General features: G+C 46.9%; 1 protein-coding gene across 8 annotated transcripts in view; it reads left to right on the top strand.

Annotated features, from left to right (window-relative positions):
- The window catches only part of SLC8A3 (solute carrier family 8 member A3), a 115,259-nt gene that overhangs the window by 81,476 nt on the left and 16,865 nt on the right, over positions 1-16,918 (top strand). For 4 of the 8 annotated variants that reach the window (XM_017830690.1, XM_017830689.1, XM_017830691.1 and 1 more), the window contains one exon: positions 9,345-9,451. The exons of 1 other annotated variant lie outside the window; for it this stretch is intronic. In XM_017830690.1, coding sequence (XP_017686179.1) covers positions 9,345-9,451 — 107 coding nt within the window. Of the gene's footprint in view, positions 1-9,344; positions 9,452-10,866; positions 10,971-16,918 lie in introns of those variants that run through there. 3 more of the 8 variants (XM_017830686.1, XM_017830688.1, XM_017830692.1) reach the window with 2 other exon arrangements.

A 16,918-nucleotide genomic window follows, 5' to 3' on the forward strand; every position in this document is an offset into this window, starting at 1 on the left:
CCCTTTCCTTCCCTTCCCTTCCCTCCCCTCCCCTTCCCTTTCCTTCCCTTCCCTTCCCTCCCCTCCCCTTCCCTCCCCTTCCCTTCCCTCCCCTTCCCTTCCCTTCTCTTCCCTAACCTTCCTTAACCTTCCCTAACCTTTCCTTCCCTAACCTTCCCAAACCTTCTCTTCCCTGTTGTGGCTGAAGTTTTCCTCCTTTTAAAGTTCCTTTCTGAGAGAAAAAGGGCAGAGTCTTCTTAGTGAGGTTGTTCCCCTGGGAACCTGCCCAAGGTAGGGAGGAGAGAAATGTCTGCGCCCAGGGCCCTGGCAATGCTTTGCACCTACACCAGGCTGATACCCACCTGAACTGTCTGGTTTCATGGGCTGCCAAGTTGAATTATTGCTTGTACAAGACGTACTTACTGTACAGACCTCAACAAATAGCTCCACAGGATGTTCAAATTTTGTCTGTTCTCCCCTGGCCCAGAAGCATCAAGTCTCATAGGGTCAGGAAGAAAAAGCTGACTTGCAGCAGGCCAGGCAAGGGCCCCCTGTGTCTGTACACACAGCTTCAGTACTTGGACCCAACAGTCTGAAAGGTGATGCACAGATCAGCCTAGATTTCTTTTTTTTTTTTTTTTCTGAGAGGAATTTAAACAAAGATTGTAGCTGAACCTGAAAATGTTCAATAGAGAAAAAATAGCTTTATTAAACTGAATAAAGAAAAGAAGACCTGTGGAGCTGGGCTATTATGCTTGTACAACACAACTTAAACAGCTCATGGATCAGCAATATGGACTCAGCTGAGAGAAGGGTGGTTTTCCCCTTTTTGAAGAAATTCTTAACAAACTGTGGCATCTTTCCATGAAGAACCCTGTATATTAGAGCATTTTATCGTGTTTGAACAATGTGAAATGTAGAATGCTTTGGAAATCTTGTCTAATGGGGCTGAGTGCATTATGGAACCTCCTGAAGCATTTTTTGGTGCTTCCCCATCATGCTTTTTCCAGCTCTTCAGGGCTTCCAGCTTGAGTGTGACACATTTACCATTCCCTAGCTTTGGTGCTGATTCCCATGGCTGATGCATGGATATACCATATCTCTTGAGTTGCCCTGAATAACAGAATAACACATCAGATACTTAAGGATTTTTTTGCAAGGCCTGGAAATGCTTAATGGGCTCACTTGCAACTTAGCAGCTCTGATTTCTAATTGCTGGTACAGGTACTTGCACTGGTATAAAGTAGGTGCAAAACACTGTCATGTGAAGTTGGCAGCATTTCCTATCTCTTTGCGGTGTTGGGTGGCAGTGGAAAGTGAGGGCAGGGCTGCTGTGCAGGAAACAGGCACAACTGAAAAATGAAGATGACCAGAAACACAAAGTGACCCCTTTAGTGTTGTCATCTGGGATGGAGGAACCATAACAGTTAGGCAATTTATTTTTTTTTTAAATTCGGATTGATCTTTTTACCAGCTATCACTATAAATCTTTTACTGGTAACACTTTAAAGTTTTCTAATGCAAGTAAAGACTTGAAAAAATAGGGCTTTTAGTCTTGGCTATGTCCCTTTAATTATCATGTGTGAGCTACTAAAGCATTTTTAATAGTTCTAATGGAAACATGAGCCAATTTACTAATTAGCCAAGATTACATGAGGAATACACAAAAGGAAGATGTCTTTCTGAGTCAACATTTCCTCCTTTATCCCTTACAGAGATCTGGTGTGATGTGAACAAAGTACACTGCTAACAGCCAGCTGGGCAGAGCCCTTGAGCTCCTGGTGCTCCTGCACAGAGTCCCACACAGTCCCAGGGAGATGGGCATGAAGGGCCACACAAGATTTTGGACAGGGGTCATTGTCTACACTTCGGGGTACAGCCACGTCTTGTATGGTGTCTTCTTCAGTGGACCTTTTCCTTCCTCCCTGTGACCCTCTGTAGCAGAGCTGGATGTTTCTGTTCCTGGCCCTCGCAGGAATGGAGCGGAGATCCCTTGTGTGCTGCATGTTTGGCTGGGATAGGGTCTTGCAGAAGGTAACCTTGACTCTAGGCCACCTGGGCCAGTCCCAGATCCTGCCTTTTTTGCAGGGACTGCAGGGGCAGTGCCAAAGTTTCTTCCTGCTCCCACCTCGTCAGTCTGTGTGGACTTTCTAGGGGTAAAGAGTTGAAATATGGGGAAAGATTGTCCAGAAAACCATCTTTCCCATGTGGCTTTCAGAAAGTAGTTGGGCAAACACCTACCTGTCAGGAATGACTTGGTGGAATGGCTCTGCCCAGAGGCAGGCTGATAGCAGTTGCTTGCTGACCTATTTTCTGAGGTCTTTTTGTTCCCTAATGACATAATGGAACTTTGGCAAGGAAGAGGAGATGCCCTACAGAAGTGCACAGCTCCCTTTAAATGGGAACCACATCAGATGAAGCAAAACAAGTTGATACTCATATGAATAAGTGATGCGTCCACCACCACTTCAATCTCTCTCTGCTCTCTTCCCTCACCTTTCTGGCTGCATCACTGTAGCATCTTCCACATGAGGACTTCAAAGGAAGTAGGGATTGTTCCCTATCAAGTCCCTGTGAGAAATATGGATCACAGGCACTGTATGGATATGGAAGTATCCACTGATATGGAAGTATCAACTGATTTGCTTGTATGTTTTCAGAGTGCCAGCAGAAGTACATAGGTCATTTGGTGATTGGCACTGTGAAGAACCTTATTTTAATGATAAGATGATAGTTATCTGATGATAAGTTATCAGTTGATTTTAATTATAAGATAACTAGTTACCAACTGGTTATCCCATAAGCCAACTTGAAGACAAAAGAAAAAAAATCTCAATTTCTGAGGATGGCTTCTGTCTGTGATACTTTATAGCTGAGTGGCCCGGTAGTGAGACTGTCGGGCTGTCCCCCATGTTCTTGCTACAGAAAGTGGGATAACTCTTGCACAGCTGCTCTTCCAAGGTCCTCATGAATGACACAGCCAGTTCCTGGAAACTGGCCCGCAATGGCTTGTCTCCAGCTTCTGTACTAGCACCAGTTCTTCTGTAACTCAAACATCAGCAACTTGCGCATCAATGATCTGCTTGAAACTGTTTTCTGACAGTTCATCTATCCTGTTGACATCTGCTTAGTTAATTGGTACCAGCATCTAATATGACCTTAAAGGCACCTTCAATTCTGACCTTTCTGCTAGAACAAACTGGGACCATTGCCAGTGGCTACAGCTGGATGCTTGAAAACCTATTCCCCCTTCCACAATCCCCATGGGAGCCGAAAAATCTTTCACGAACATGAGCTTGAGCCCAACGTGCAGCCTGCCTGTCTTGGTCATAGTCCGGATAGGTTCCTGAATTACCATGATTTCCTGTTGAAATTAAGATGACTCAGCACCTCCTGTCTTTGGCTGTGCTGTGCTACAGCATAATTCTTTGCTTCAGAACGGCTTTGGTTGTTACTCTGGCTTACTTAATGTGCAGCTCCTTGTGACAGTGTGCATCAAATCAAGGCTTCTCTTGCTGGCTTCTTCACCTTTCCTGTGAGCACTGTCACTTTGCTCTGTTAAATATCCACCTCCCAGTGAACTGGGCAAAGACAGTTAATTCCCTCTGGTTTGCCTCAAATGCACAGCATAGCCAGCCGGTCAAGGGAGATGATTGTCCCACTTTACTCTGCACTGGTGCAGCCTCACCTTGAATACTGTGTGCGGTTTGGGCACCACAATATAAAAAAGACATTAAGCTATTAGAGAGCATCCAAAGGAGGGCCATGAGGATGGTAAAAGGTCTGGAGGGGAAGGTTTATAAGGAGTGGCTGAGGTCACTTGGTCTGTTCAGCCTGGAGAAGAGGAAACTGAGGGAGGACTTCGTTGCAGTCTACAGCTTCCTTGTGAGGAGAAGTGGAGGGCCAAGTACCAACCTCTTCACTTTCATAACCAGTGACAGGACTTGAGGAAACAGCATGAAGCTGAGTTGGAGGAGGTTTAGATTGGATATCAGGAAAAAGTTTTTGACCCAGAGGGTGGTTGGGCACTGGAACAGGCTCCCCAGGGGAGTGGTCACAGCACCAAGACTGCCTGAGTTCAAAAAGCATTTGGACAACACTGTCAGGCACATGATGTGATTCTTAGGGTATCCTGTATGGGGCCAGGAGTTAGACTTGATGATCCTGGTGGATCCCTTCCAACTCAGCATATTCTATGATTCTGTGACTTCTCTATAAGGTCTTCTACCACAGTGAATAGGTCCTATTTGTAGCTTCACATTGAAACCTCAACCCAGTGCAGAACTCTGGGGAAGGGTCAGACTGCTTTGAACTTCACGCTGCAGGGATGTGAATCCACAACAAATCAGACGAGGATTTGTCAAAGGTGTGTCAAGAACACAGTGGCTTGACCCAAGGTATATCACTAATGATTCACATTAATGAGTCACTGAAGATCTCCTGGTACATCTCACTGCCCAGAGATGTTTACCTTGCTGTCCTGGCTGCTTTTCATTCTGGCTAACAGCATCCCACCAGGGACTGTAAATTCTGCCCTTGCACAGCCCTGCCTGTTTCAGTGGTATACACTATGTGATATCTCCTGACTTGCACTGTTTTTAGACCTGAGCTTTATTTCACATTCCAAAGTCACACAGACACACACAGACACATCCTCTTAACCTCCTCGGCAATAATTTCTGCAAACGAGAGTGTCCACACAGAGAGATACTCAATATTTTCTAGCACATTAATCAAATAACCATCCAGTTGTTGTCTTGTGTGTTGGAAGTGGACGTGTTGTCAAATAAAATGATTTTATATATTATCCTCTGTACTTCCCAGATGGGGAATTTAGCAACATCATGTGCACAAAGTCCTTTAGGAGAAGATCGATGTCTATTCATTTCATCTTCTGTTGCTTACTCAGGGAAATCTTATTCTTAATGTTGCTCCCCAGAGGAGCTTTTCCATCCCTAACTTTTAAAATCAGTGGTAGTTTCTAAGTGCATGTTGAAAGGAGAGCCTGGACTGCCATCATCTGAGGACTGTTGGTGGCAGCTTGCAATGACCTCAGAGAAAAAGAAGGAAGCAAGCAGCTATCCTGACTTCTGTATGGCCAGGTTTTCCCCGGGAATGCTGGCTTTTGACTTGTCTGGCTATGTCACAGCCCAAATTGAAAGCATTGCTCCGTCTGCTGAAAACACCACCAAGGCCTGAATTAAAGAGCTCTTCCCATCACTATATCGTGCAGGGGTTGAGATTGGACTGTGCTGTGGCTTGGTGCTGGTGGTGGAGCTTTGCGTTTACAGAGCGGCTCCTTGCTGCCAGGAGAGGCTTTTGGATGGTCTCTGTTGTTCTCTGCTTTTGAGCTCTCTGACATATGTCTTGGCCACAGTCAAGCTGTCAGGGAGAAAGGGGAAGGCTGGAAAGTGTCCTCCTTTCCTCATGTGAAACAGCCAAAGGCTGGGGAATGAAAGCTGCTCAGCTGAGCAAGGTAGGCTTCAGACTCCTTGTTTCCCATCGTGGTGAGCATGCCCATCAGGGCTACTGCACTGTCAGCCCCTTTTGTGCTCGCCTCTGCCTCCATTAATTTCAAGAAGCTGTCACGATGTTCTCCCAGCAAAATGTTCCCAAGCCTCCTGCTCCCGCACACTCTCTGCCTCTCGGTGTCCTTCTGTCACATCTCTCACATTAACGTGATGTCTTCCCAGGGCAGTGTTACACTCCAGCCCTTCTCTCCATCCATTTCCTCCACTCTTCATGCCTTCTGAGGAGGCAGCTCTCAATGTTGCTGCAGGTAAGAGATGAGATTGTGCGGGAGCAATCTGTGTCTTGGCCTCCAGACAATTTATGACAGCTCAGGACGCAGCTGTAGTTACAGTTGCTTTAATAGCCCTGGAGAGGAGCAAGATGCTCGCAGTGGGTAGGGAAGCTACAGAGCCTGAGAAAGGGCAGCCCTCACCAGCCACATTGGGCTGGGAGGGGTGGCCTGATGGGCCCCATAATCCCCCTCCGTCAGCACTGGCCTTTCTGTGGTGATAGTCATGGGAACAGCCGGCCAGCTGAGAGAAGTGTACTTCCCCTCAAGGGAGCAAGTCCAGCCCCGTGCCCCCATCTGTGCAGGCTGCAGAGCGGCCCGGGAGCAGGAATGCTGCTCTTTTCTCTGCCACAAAATCCCAGTGAAAGGTTAACCGCTCCCCATTATGTGGTACTGCGTCTGTGAGCCCTTATCTACCTTCCCCTGGCACTGCATAGTCCTTGCCAACTTCTGCCCTGCTCCTTTCCTCTTTGCAGGGGGAGGTCTGGCAACACTCTGGCTCCGGAACAAGAGTGGGCAGTTTGGCTCCCATCATCCCCATCCCACACCACCTGGGTCTCCAAGCCACATAGGCCACACCTCTGGGCTCCTGCTCTGGGTCCTGAAAGCTTTAACAGTGTGGAGGACCTGCTGAGCACTCATCGCCTCTCAACAAAACTGGAGAAGTCAGGCACCACCTCTTTTGGGATTCAGTCAGATGGGGTGAGGGGGCGCCTGTATCCATGCAGGGCACCTGTGGCTTTGGTCTGTCCCTGCCCTGTTGTTTCAGAGCTGGGTAAAAGGTCCTTTTCTCCTTCACAGCTTGTAGCAAAAGAGGAAACCAGAAATTTACTGGATTGATCACCAAATTCAGACTCTCTTTTTGGAAAAGTCACCTGAGGCTTGAGCGTGTGGTAATGGTCCAGATCGCAGCAGAGCTGAGCTGGTCTAGGAGCCCAGAAGGTTTTCACTTTTGTATTCCTGACCCAAGGGGACCTGCCTTTGAAATCGAGCATTTTACCATGTTAGCCTCTAGGGATCCCCAGCATGTTTTCTTTCTCTTTTTTGACTGTTTTTATCTTTTTTTTTTTTTTTTAACATTAAAAAAGACTACTCTAAGGAATTCTCACCACTGTGGAACTATTTAGTAGGCCATGTAGAGCATCTTGTACTTAACAAAATGTACACATAGTGAATCATTATTTCATCAGTCCACAGTTTGGACAGAAGGAAGGAAGAAAAGGAAGGAAAGAAGGAAGGTTGTTATATTAAAACAAATTCAAATGGTATACATGCATAATATTAATTGCATAAAGCCTTAGAATAGCTTTGTTGTGATACCTAAGGTTGCTCACAGGAAACATGGTCTGTGGTATTTTTTTCCAAATTTTTGCAGACAGGCAATACTGAGTATTTTGAAGCTCCTAGAATGGAAAAACCATAAGCAATGGTACTTATGAATAGGATTTTTAAAAGCAGCCCATGTTCAGGAAGCACTGGCTGCTTTTGAAAATCCCACCTTCTGTTTTGTAGTAATGAGCAAGGAAAAGATCAGAGCTATGAATCAGCTGTAGATTTAACTCAGCAAATTGAACAAGCTGTGCAAAGTATCAGGGGCCCTGACAACATCTGGTTCAAAAGGCAAATTCAACCTCTCCAACAAAATTGCAACAAAATCATCATGATGAAGTCTTAGCAGAGTGGCAACATTTACACCAGAGATGTACCATTTCAAATACTACATCCTTCAGGCTGTATTAGCAGAGATTGAAAGGGTCTAGAGAAGGGAAAGTAGGCTTGCTGGCATTGGTGCAGGGTATAGGTAGAGCAAGCACTGGCAAAAATAAAGATGATTTAGCTTAGAAAGAAGAATTAGAGATTATTTGTCCTGCATATTCCTGCACTGATGGGTATGGGAGAGGTTGTACACCATCATTTGAAAGACAAGGTTTGGGACCAAGATCAAAACTAGAGTCAGCACAGGGAACAGGATTTCCACAGTCGGAGTGCAGGAGAAGTTCTAACTTGAGGGTCAAACTGTAGGATGACCAGTTAATTTTGTGGTCATTAATGATATCAGTAGGAATGCAAGCTACAGGGATGTCATGCGATCAGTTCTCCTATTCTCTGTTGTGAAATGGTTATTTTCAGGAGGCTGCTGGCAGTGACAGCATCCCCAGGATGGGGATTGCAGCATCCCCAGGATGCAGGGATTCTCTGAAGTGCTGTGGGATCAAAGATACTGGGTATATTTAATGCCAAGGGCTACAGGCTGAGGCCCATAGAGATTACAAGCTTGGGGCTATTTTTCCAGACTCTGTGATTTGCCAGTCCTGCTTTTCTCCTCCTTCCCATCCCCAGTCAAGACTAATTGTGCACAACATGACCTGGGGCTGATCTAAATGTTGAGGACGAGCAGGAAGGAAGGGGAGGTCATAGCCACAGGGCTATGTGTGGGTACATGTGTAGGAAGCAGGTAGTCATTCACTTGTAGGAGGGGGCAGCTGGCCTGGTTGCTCCTGGGGCAGTTGTTTTGGGGTAAGGAAAATGCTTTTCATGTGGAACTGACTTTTGGTTTAATGAATGCAGTTCCAGCTTGGGGCTGGGGCCAACTGGAAGTCCAGGAGCCCCAAGATGACAAGTATATATGCCCATTCAGAGCAGTTCCACCTGCAGACAGTGTTGTATTTAAGAGGGTGTGAGATGAGCTCGGAATCTAAGTACCAATCTCTTCAGTCACCAGTGAGGGATGGAACTGAATGAAGCCTTGCAGCCACTGGTAAAGTAAGGGGAGCACAGGGGTCATTTTGAGCCTGCAACAGTCCTGAATGTAAGGAGGCAGTGAGCCTTTGAGTCACTTCCATTGTTCTCTTTGGGTGTGAAAGCTGCAGGACAGTAACCTCCATAAGGCTTGTATTTGTTGTGAAGGAAACCATGGCACGGTGAGCTCTTCTTTTCCTACAAAATGCTTTGAGAACTTGTAAGAAATTTGCTCCAGCAGCCAGCACCTCTCAGAGCAGACCCATGAAGCTGTCCCTTCAGCAGCTAAGGAACTTGCTTCACCTAGAGCTCCCTCTGACATGAATTACATCAGAGCAGCAGGTTGCAGGGTTCCCCATGACCTGTGGGGCCAGCAGGCATCTGCCAGGCCAGTGGGTGTAGCTGGCAGGGAGGCAGCAGCATGGTGCCTGTGGGGTATGTGTGCTTGTGTGGCTGCTGTTGCCCGTGTGTGTGGGGGGAGGATGGGGAGGTAGCAGGGTGAGGGAAGCCTGCTTCTCTGCTGGCCATCAGACCTACTGCCCACAAGCTGAGCCCTGAGCCGGTTTGCTGGGGGATCAGAGCTGGTTTTGTCTAACTTCACTCTGCACAGTGTGGCCTGCCATCCTGCCTTTGGGTTAAACAGAAAATTGGCCAGTGTCACTTGTAAGAGTGTGGGTTTAGCCTTTCTTAAGGGCCTAGTTGAGCTTGCTCAGTGGGTGAGAAAACTTTGACTCTCTAATGTACCCATTTAACTCCTTCCTTCCTCCACTTTTGCTTCTCTGTTCCCCTCTCCCCTTTATGACCCTTATTATTTTTCCATCCACAGCAAAACAGTTCACATCAAGGTAATTGATGATGAGGAGTATGAAAAAACCAAGAATTTCTTCATTGAGCTGATGAGCCCCCGCATGGTGGATATGAGTTTACAGAAAGGTGTAGTACTGGCCCTGCAGACTAACATTAACATTCTTCTTTCCTCCTCTCTTCCATCTCCTTCCTCCTCTTGTCCTCCTCTTCCTCTGATGTCTCTCTGTCTCCAACTGCTCTGCCCTAAGCACTGCTGTGCGCGCACACTGTGTCATATGGTACCCATGGGGTGGCATGAGGAGTGATGCTGGGGTGGGGGAGAGGCAAAGTGGTGAGGGGAGCTCAGAGAGAGCTGAGAGAAGGATGGAAAGAAGTCATGCTTGTCCATATTTTTGTGGCAACTTGAGAGGGACTTTCTGCTATCCCCACTGAAGGGCCCAATCAAATTTTGTAGCATTAGTGGGAAGATGCTAGCTAGAAACACATCCAGCATCTCAAGAAATCATCACCCAGTCCTGGTCCTATGGATTGTTCTGGTCACACCTCTGTTAGAAAATGACAGGAATTGAGGCCTGGCATAGAAGCAGCTTTATAACTTCTGAGCAGGCCAAAGGCTGTGCAACCCCTGGTGTGGTTCCTGCAGTGCAACTTTGGGAGCAGGAGCTGAGGGCAAGGAGGAGCTGATGCCCCACTTTGGTTCACATGGGGGCTCACAGCAACTCTGTGCATTGCAGAGATACTGGAGGGAGCTAGGTGAGCTGGCATCAGGAGGAAGAGGCCAGCTCCGCTCTAGTGCCCAGGGCATTTCCTTTTAAGCCTTGGAGGCATTTTAGTCCCATTGAGTCCCCTGTGAGGTCCCAGCAAAGCTGTTCGCTCCCTGGGAAGCCTGAGTTCTTATTTGGCGAAGAGGCTAGGAAGAAGAGATAGACACTATCAAGGAGAGAAAGCCATAAGATGTGTCATTTAAAAAATAGAAGATAGAACTCTCAGCCTCCTTTGCAGCTGACAGAGCTGTAGCCCACCAGCAGAGACTCACCTCACCCCACTGGAGAATGTGCCTTTCTCTTCTCCTCAGGCTCCCAGCTCAGAGTCCCTGCAGATTTATTATTAATTGTGAGGGTATTATGATTGTATTTATTATTAATTGTGAGAAGCCATTGATCTTCCAGCTTAAATACAGTGGGTACCTCAGGGTGGTGGTCCCTGGTGATTTTCAGGCAGCTGATACCCTTTCCATTACCATCTGACACTGAAAAAAAATGCGCTACAGAAGTTGCCTTCCACTAACCATCAGCAAGGTCTCTCTCCTCTTTTCTCTCCCTCTGTCCTCACTCCCTTGCCAGCCCCCTCTAACCCTAACACCCTTCCGCTCCCCAAGGAGCAGCTGCTACGGATGCCCCATGTCCGACATGCACACTGCCCCGGAGGGGAAGGGGCTGTGTGCCAGGAGCCCACGCCGCCTCTGCTGCTGCTGCTGCTGCTGCCTTGCCTCCAGCCAGCCGACCCGCTGTACACGGTTGTCTCTCTTGTTGTCCCTACAGGAAGACCATAAGGGTTAAGATAGTAGATGAGGAGGAATACGAAAGGCAGGAGAATTTCTTCATTGCCCTTGGTGAACCGCAATGGATGGAACGAGGAATATCAGGTGTGAGATCCTTTTTGAAAAAAATGAAAAAAGAAAAAAATTAGAATCAAGTATCCAAACCCCAAATCCAGAAAATATAACCTTCTTTCTCCTCCTTACCCTTCCTCCTTTTCTCCTCCTCCTCCTGTAGAGGGCTCGACTTTTACTTTCTGCCCTCCTGTATTCTTGCTCTCACCCTGTTTTGGTGTCGTCTCTACCTTTTAGAGCCCAGCTTACTTCTGATCCTCTTTTTGTGCAATGCTTGAGCCTCGGAAGCTGTATTATTTTGATTGGATTTCCTTGTCTGGATCTGTTTTTCGTTCTGAGTGCAGCTTTGCTGTTCTCCCTGCTCCTGCTCCTTTGCCAGGACTTTGGGGAATGTGAAAGACAAGAGAAGGGTGTAATGCATGGCTACCCCTTCAGCTCCTCCTGTACTCCCCTGTCCTTCCCTTTATTGTTGCCTCCAGTGGCATTGTCTTGGTGCTCTTGAGTCTCTATGATGTGCAGCAAAAAGTCCGTAGGAGAAGAGGAAAGGTGTGAGATAACTAGTTTTGCTTTTTTTTTTTTTTAAATGGTTCTTCATGTCTTCCATCTGAAAAACCCCTTTGATGTGTCACAGACAATCACAATCTGTCATGCAGAGACTGTGAAGCTCTGCTGAAGTCCTACTTCATCAGCAGTGAGACCCAGGATCTCCTATCAGACCAAGATCATAGTGGGAATAACCCCAGACTTACAATTGTGCCTTGCCTATATGTATCTTTGTCCTTGTCCTATGTGTTTGATCTCTTTCTCATGGAATCTTACCAATGGCTTCACCAGCTTTAGGATGGCCTGGGAGGGCCAAGATTTAAACAGAGGCACTTTTCAAAAGGGAATTCAAATCCACCTTCTGGGTTTCTGTTACAGAGTAGAGTCAGATGTGTGACCCCATGGGCTTATTTCTGCTCCCATGTGCTATTGCCGGTGATGGAACACCTGGCAGTTGCTCGTGCATGGCACAGCTTATCTCGCCAGCACAGCGGCTGCCCTCTGGCCAGTCCGAGCTCCCATGCATGGCTCTGTAAGTTGTCCAGGATAGGCACAGGTCGCATGAGCATGTCAGTATCATAGATCCGTGGATGTTGTAATAATGTAAACCCATAGTTTTAATGCCATCAGACCGTCTCCTGCAGCCCGGAGGCAGTGAGGGGCATCAGATTTCATTCTGTCGAGCACAGGCCCTCAGGTTTCACCAAAGTCCAGATGCCCTTGAGCAGAAGCACGACCAACCTGCCGTATCCAATGGAAGTATGTCCCAGCAGTCAGCTGCCCTCCAGGGTAAAGATGTGAGCATGGCTTCTAGGTAGAAGTTGTCTGACCTCAACTTGTAGCCACTAGTTATTTCCCTACTTTTCTCTGTCGCATGAAAGAACGATATAGCACTGCAGCTTCTGTGCAGGTATCTACTCACTATACCCAGAGTACACTCAGATTTCTTCTTGGGTGTTTAAGGAGATTAAGCCCTTTAAATCTGTGTAAGCAAAGTGTTCAGTTCTGGATCAAAGTCTTCAGTCCTAGAACCACACTGGGGTTCTCCTCTCCAGATGTGCCTCTTCCCATCTGTAGGTCTTCCACCTCCATCTCAGCAGGTACAGGATGACAATCATGGGCATCTGTCTCTCTCCTGCTTATGCACTTGGCAGTTTGGAGCATCACACTGAATTTTCTGCTCAGCTGTCTGTTCTCTGTGAGTCCTCATTTCTAAACAATGAGCTTTAGGATACAGAGTCAGGATTGGGCTAGTTTTTGTGAAGTTTCACGTTTCTTTTTCCCATGTAGGAGGTCACATTGCATCTAGCTGAATAAAACCACATATTTGAAAAAAATCCAAATGGCCCCAAGTGGCCACCCTAAGGTGGTTCAGTTGTAAAATGTCCTCATTATTATTAGGACTACAAAGCCAGTTTGCTGTGTCATATGTGTCTCATTTACACCAACATCAGCTGGAGTCAGTGGGACTGTCTGATTTGCAACAGGCAGAGAGGAGATCAGAGCTGGACTAAGTGATTTGCAGCACAGAGCCCGCAGGCCAGGGGGTGAGTGTGCACCCTCGGATGGACCCTCTTTGCCTAGAGGAAGTAAAGGACCATGCCAAAGAGGAGATGCAGTGCCTTGGTTGGCCTCGCTAGAGAAAAGTCAGAGTGAGAGCACCATGATTTTAAAATCTAAGAGGTGGGAGATTAAATTGCATTTGTGAATGTTACTGGCACAAGGTGGCACAGTCGCTACACTCAGTCCAGGGCATCTGAAAAGATTCCCGGCTCCATAGTGCTGCACACTGTGGCATCTCTGGTGAGCGTACCTTGTGCCTGGGATGAAGAATAAGGAGGTACATGAGGCTTTCCCATAGAGAGCATTGTGAGCAATCAACAGCAGATGCTGTGGCCAGCAGCTTCATGGAATGCATGCTTGAGCGGCCAGCTCCCGGCAGAGAGGAGGCAGCCTGGGACGTGCACAAGCTTGCACATGCTCAGGCATCATGTGACATGCTGTACAGCATTGGGAAGGGATGTTTATCTCCTGCCCATGTGTTTCTGCCACCATCATACCATTGTAGGGAAAGAGTTCATGTGGTTTATTTCTTGCAAAGCTGATCAGCTTTGACACAGGACTGATCAGCTCCATGGGCTGCAATGTCTGCACAGTCACTGCAGAGCAGACAGGCCCTCCACAGCACTGTGCACATGCTGCCATTACCCATACCCACAGCCAGGGGGAAAGTCCTACACCACAGTCACCTAGATGGAACTTTGCTTGGTTTTGTTGTGATGATGAATGCCCCCCCCATGACTCACATGACAAGGGCAAAGCATAGCTCCTGCCTCTCCTGGGGGGGGGTCCAGGCCTAGTTTCTTTTGAAGAAGAGTCTCTCTGGGTTTTGGTTACCCATACATTTGTTTTCAATGCTGCAAAAAGTGTGTTTCTTTATGGTGTGTCCTTGTTTTGTTGTTACTTGCCATTTAGCTGTATCCCACTGAGCCTGTGCCTAAAAGGAGCTGTAGGAGTATTGATGTTCTCAGACAGCTCTTCATGGTGTCTTCAAAACATCTCTCCTGGCTGCTCTAGAAGCAGGGCAGTGTTGGACATCTCAGATGAGTGGCAGTTGTTTTTGAAAGTAATCTGCAATCCAGGTCACGCAGAGACAGCCAGTCCATCACAGTTGTGCCTGCACTACCATAGTTTTGTGCTGAGGGCCTGTACCCACCCTGGGACCTCTCCATGCAGACGGTAGCTCTCAGCTTACCTTGGGGATGCAAGCTAGGTGGCAGTGATGAAATCAGGGGTGAAAAGTCCCTTGAAGGGATGGTAGAGGTGACAGTAGGGATGAGTAGTATGTGTTTTTGAAACCAGCCTGGGGCAGAGTTTGAATGGTTTATTTTGGGATGCAGAACTTGGTCCGGAGCCTTATGCTATTCAGACCCAGCGTGCTGTCCTAAGGGTACCTGCACTGCTGCTGGCTGCGGTGGCAGTGGTTTCTGATAGACATGCAGTGGAGGAGGATGGAAGGTGAGAGCAGGGCTTGCTACCATGCGGTTGATTTGCATTAGTGTCTGTGCTGTCCTGTACACCTGCTGATACAAAGCAGTCACCTCCACTCAAGGGAACTTCTCCTTGGCCCTGATCAGAGCTGTGGGGCAGAGGAGTCTGCAGGAGAGTCTCTGTGAGGGCCAGAGCTCAGCATGAAATTCATTCTTAAGTACCTGTGGTAATCCAAACACAAGTTCCTGTCTTCAGGTTGCTCATGGGTTCCAAAACACAGAACAGTCACTGATACAGCCTTTTAGCCGAAACATTTTGCGTCATCTGCAGATACTGCTCTTTACTCTTCACCCCCACTTATATCAGAGCTGTGCTGCTTTGAGCCTTGGGACATTCAGTTCTTAACCCTTGCTATAAGGAGAGCTCACCACCTACTCCTGTTATATAAATGCTACATCTACAACACAAAACTTTGTCTTGCAGCTCATCTGTTCTTTTTCACCAATCACTTTCTGCAGCTGGAGTTTTTCAAAGCCTTTCTGATCATCCAAACAAATCACATCAAGTAGTCTTACTATAGCAGCTCTTTTGTTGATGTGCTCCAGTAATTCAAAGAGATGAGAATAGATCTGAGATTGGTATCTTGCTAGCCCAGCCTGTGATGAAGAGCGATACCAATACTGGTAGGGGCATATCAGATGCACAGAGCACTGGCAAAGATGGCACTTGCTGCAAGCTTGTTATTTTGAAGTAAATTAGGAAAAAGAAATCAAAGAGAGACTCATATTATTTGCTTGACAAAGATGGTAAGTGTTGCTTTTCTCTATACTCCTGGCCATTTCCCAGGCTTCCTGACTTCTTTTGTCCTCTTCATTTCTAAGAAATTAATCTTCGAAACCTTATCTCACCTTTCCTACATATGCACAGTCATGTAAACTGAATCCCTGCTTACTGAGTGCTGCAGGGCTTTGAAGCCTCCCATCACTCTGAACCACATTTCTGACCATCCTTTTTTCAGCACCTTTTTAAAGGCTTCCTGCAGTGAAATGAGTCTTTTCCTTTACGACAAGATTCTGTCTGTTGGTTTGACTCTTGCTCTCGTGGCAACTCTGCTATTGTGTCAGCTCACAACTGAGAACAAGGATTTTGCTGCTGTCCCAGCAGGATTTTGGAGTAATACTTTCTTTCACTCATCAGCTTTCACACTTTTTCCACAGCCCTGGATTACAGGAGAAAAACTTGCTTTGCTTTCCCTGGATAAAGTTGCTCTTCTGGTTAAATTGTGGCTAGCCTTAGTGTTGATGGAGCCCAAATGGCAAGTGAGGCTACTTTGGAAGATTTCACTCGACTGCAGATAACATTGAAAATAACATTTGGAAATATGTTACATGAGGGTAATTGAGAGTCGGCTTGTAAGAATGCAGCTCATGGCACAGCAGTGGAAGATTCAGCCTCAGAACTGATGTTTGAAGGCTGGGTCTTGAGGGTTATGTTTTGTAAAAGGGACTGACATCCTTCATGCAAAGTTTTGCTTCAGAAAGCATGTCTCCCACAAGATACAGCTTTGCTGGAAATGGGAGCACAGATGTCTGGTGAACACTATTAAGCAGCTTGTTGGCATGACTTGGCTTGGGAAGATTTTGACTGAAGTCCTCTCAGCACTTCCAGCACAGAGTCAACTGGTGCGGACAAATCTCATTGCATATCTCCTTTTAACTGAGCAGCACCCTTGATGGGAAAGCTTTGTGCCCTGGAGGAGGATGTGGCTGGGAGCTGCAGAGTATTAAACTGTGAAGAAAGAAGGGTTCCTAGCTTGGATTGATCCAACAAGTTATCTATATCAAAATATTGATGAAATTATATGACTTGGTACAAAGATCCATGCCCGTATAAGATAAGCTGCATTGATCCATGAGCACATGTGCTTCAGTTTTCTGAAGTGTGGGCAGATGCTAAGAAGCTCCTTCTTCCGTCAGCTGATAATGGGAATAGCAAAGAAATGTTAAATTGCTGTTACTTCATTCCCTGAAGGTTTAGTGATTTGCTCACAGCTCTCTGATTAAACTGAATGCTGGTGATTCTCCTGATAGAGAAGAGCCTCTTGGAATCTGCAAGAGCTTTGCTATTGACTTCAATAATAACAGCATTCAGGTTAATGCTGCAAAATCTCTGCCTTGTTTAGCCTGTTAAAAAAACCCCATGTTTATAGCTCTTCACATTCTATTAGGAAAACAGTTTGTTCACCTCAGTGAGCAAATCTGGAGGCAGAGCCTGTGGACAGTTACATCTGGAAGATGGGGGATCCTTATCTCTTTGGGGAGCTGAGCCTGTGGTTTGTATGGTCACTGCATGGTCACCTTTGGGAGTGCAGGGGGTGCAGGCAGTACGTTCTCCTTGCCTTTGGCTTCCTGTGACAGCCCTGCTGTGTGACTGAGAGTCTCCTCAAA

Source organism: Lepidothrix coronata, unplaced genomic scaffold (assembly GCF_001604755.1).
Source record: "Lepidothrix coronata isolate B3197 unplaced genomic scaffold, Lepidothrix_coronata-1.0 Scaffold182, whole genome shotgun sequence".
Lineage (NCBI taxonomy): Eukaryota > Metazoa > Chordata > Aves > Passeriformes > Pipridae > Lepidothrix > Lepidothrix coronata.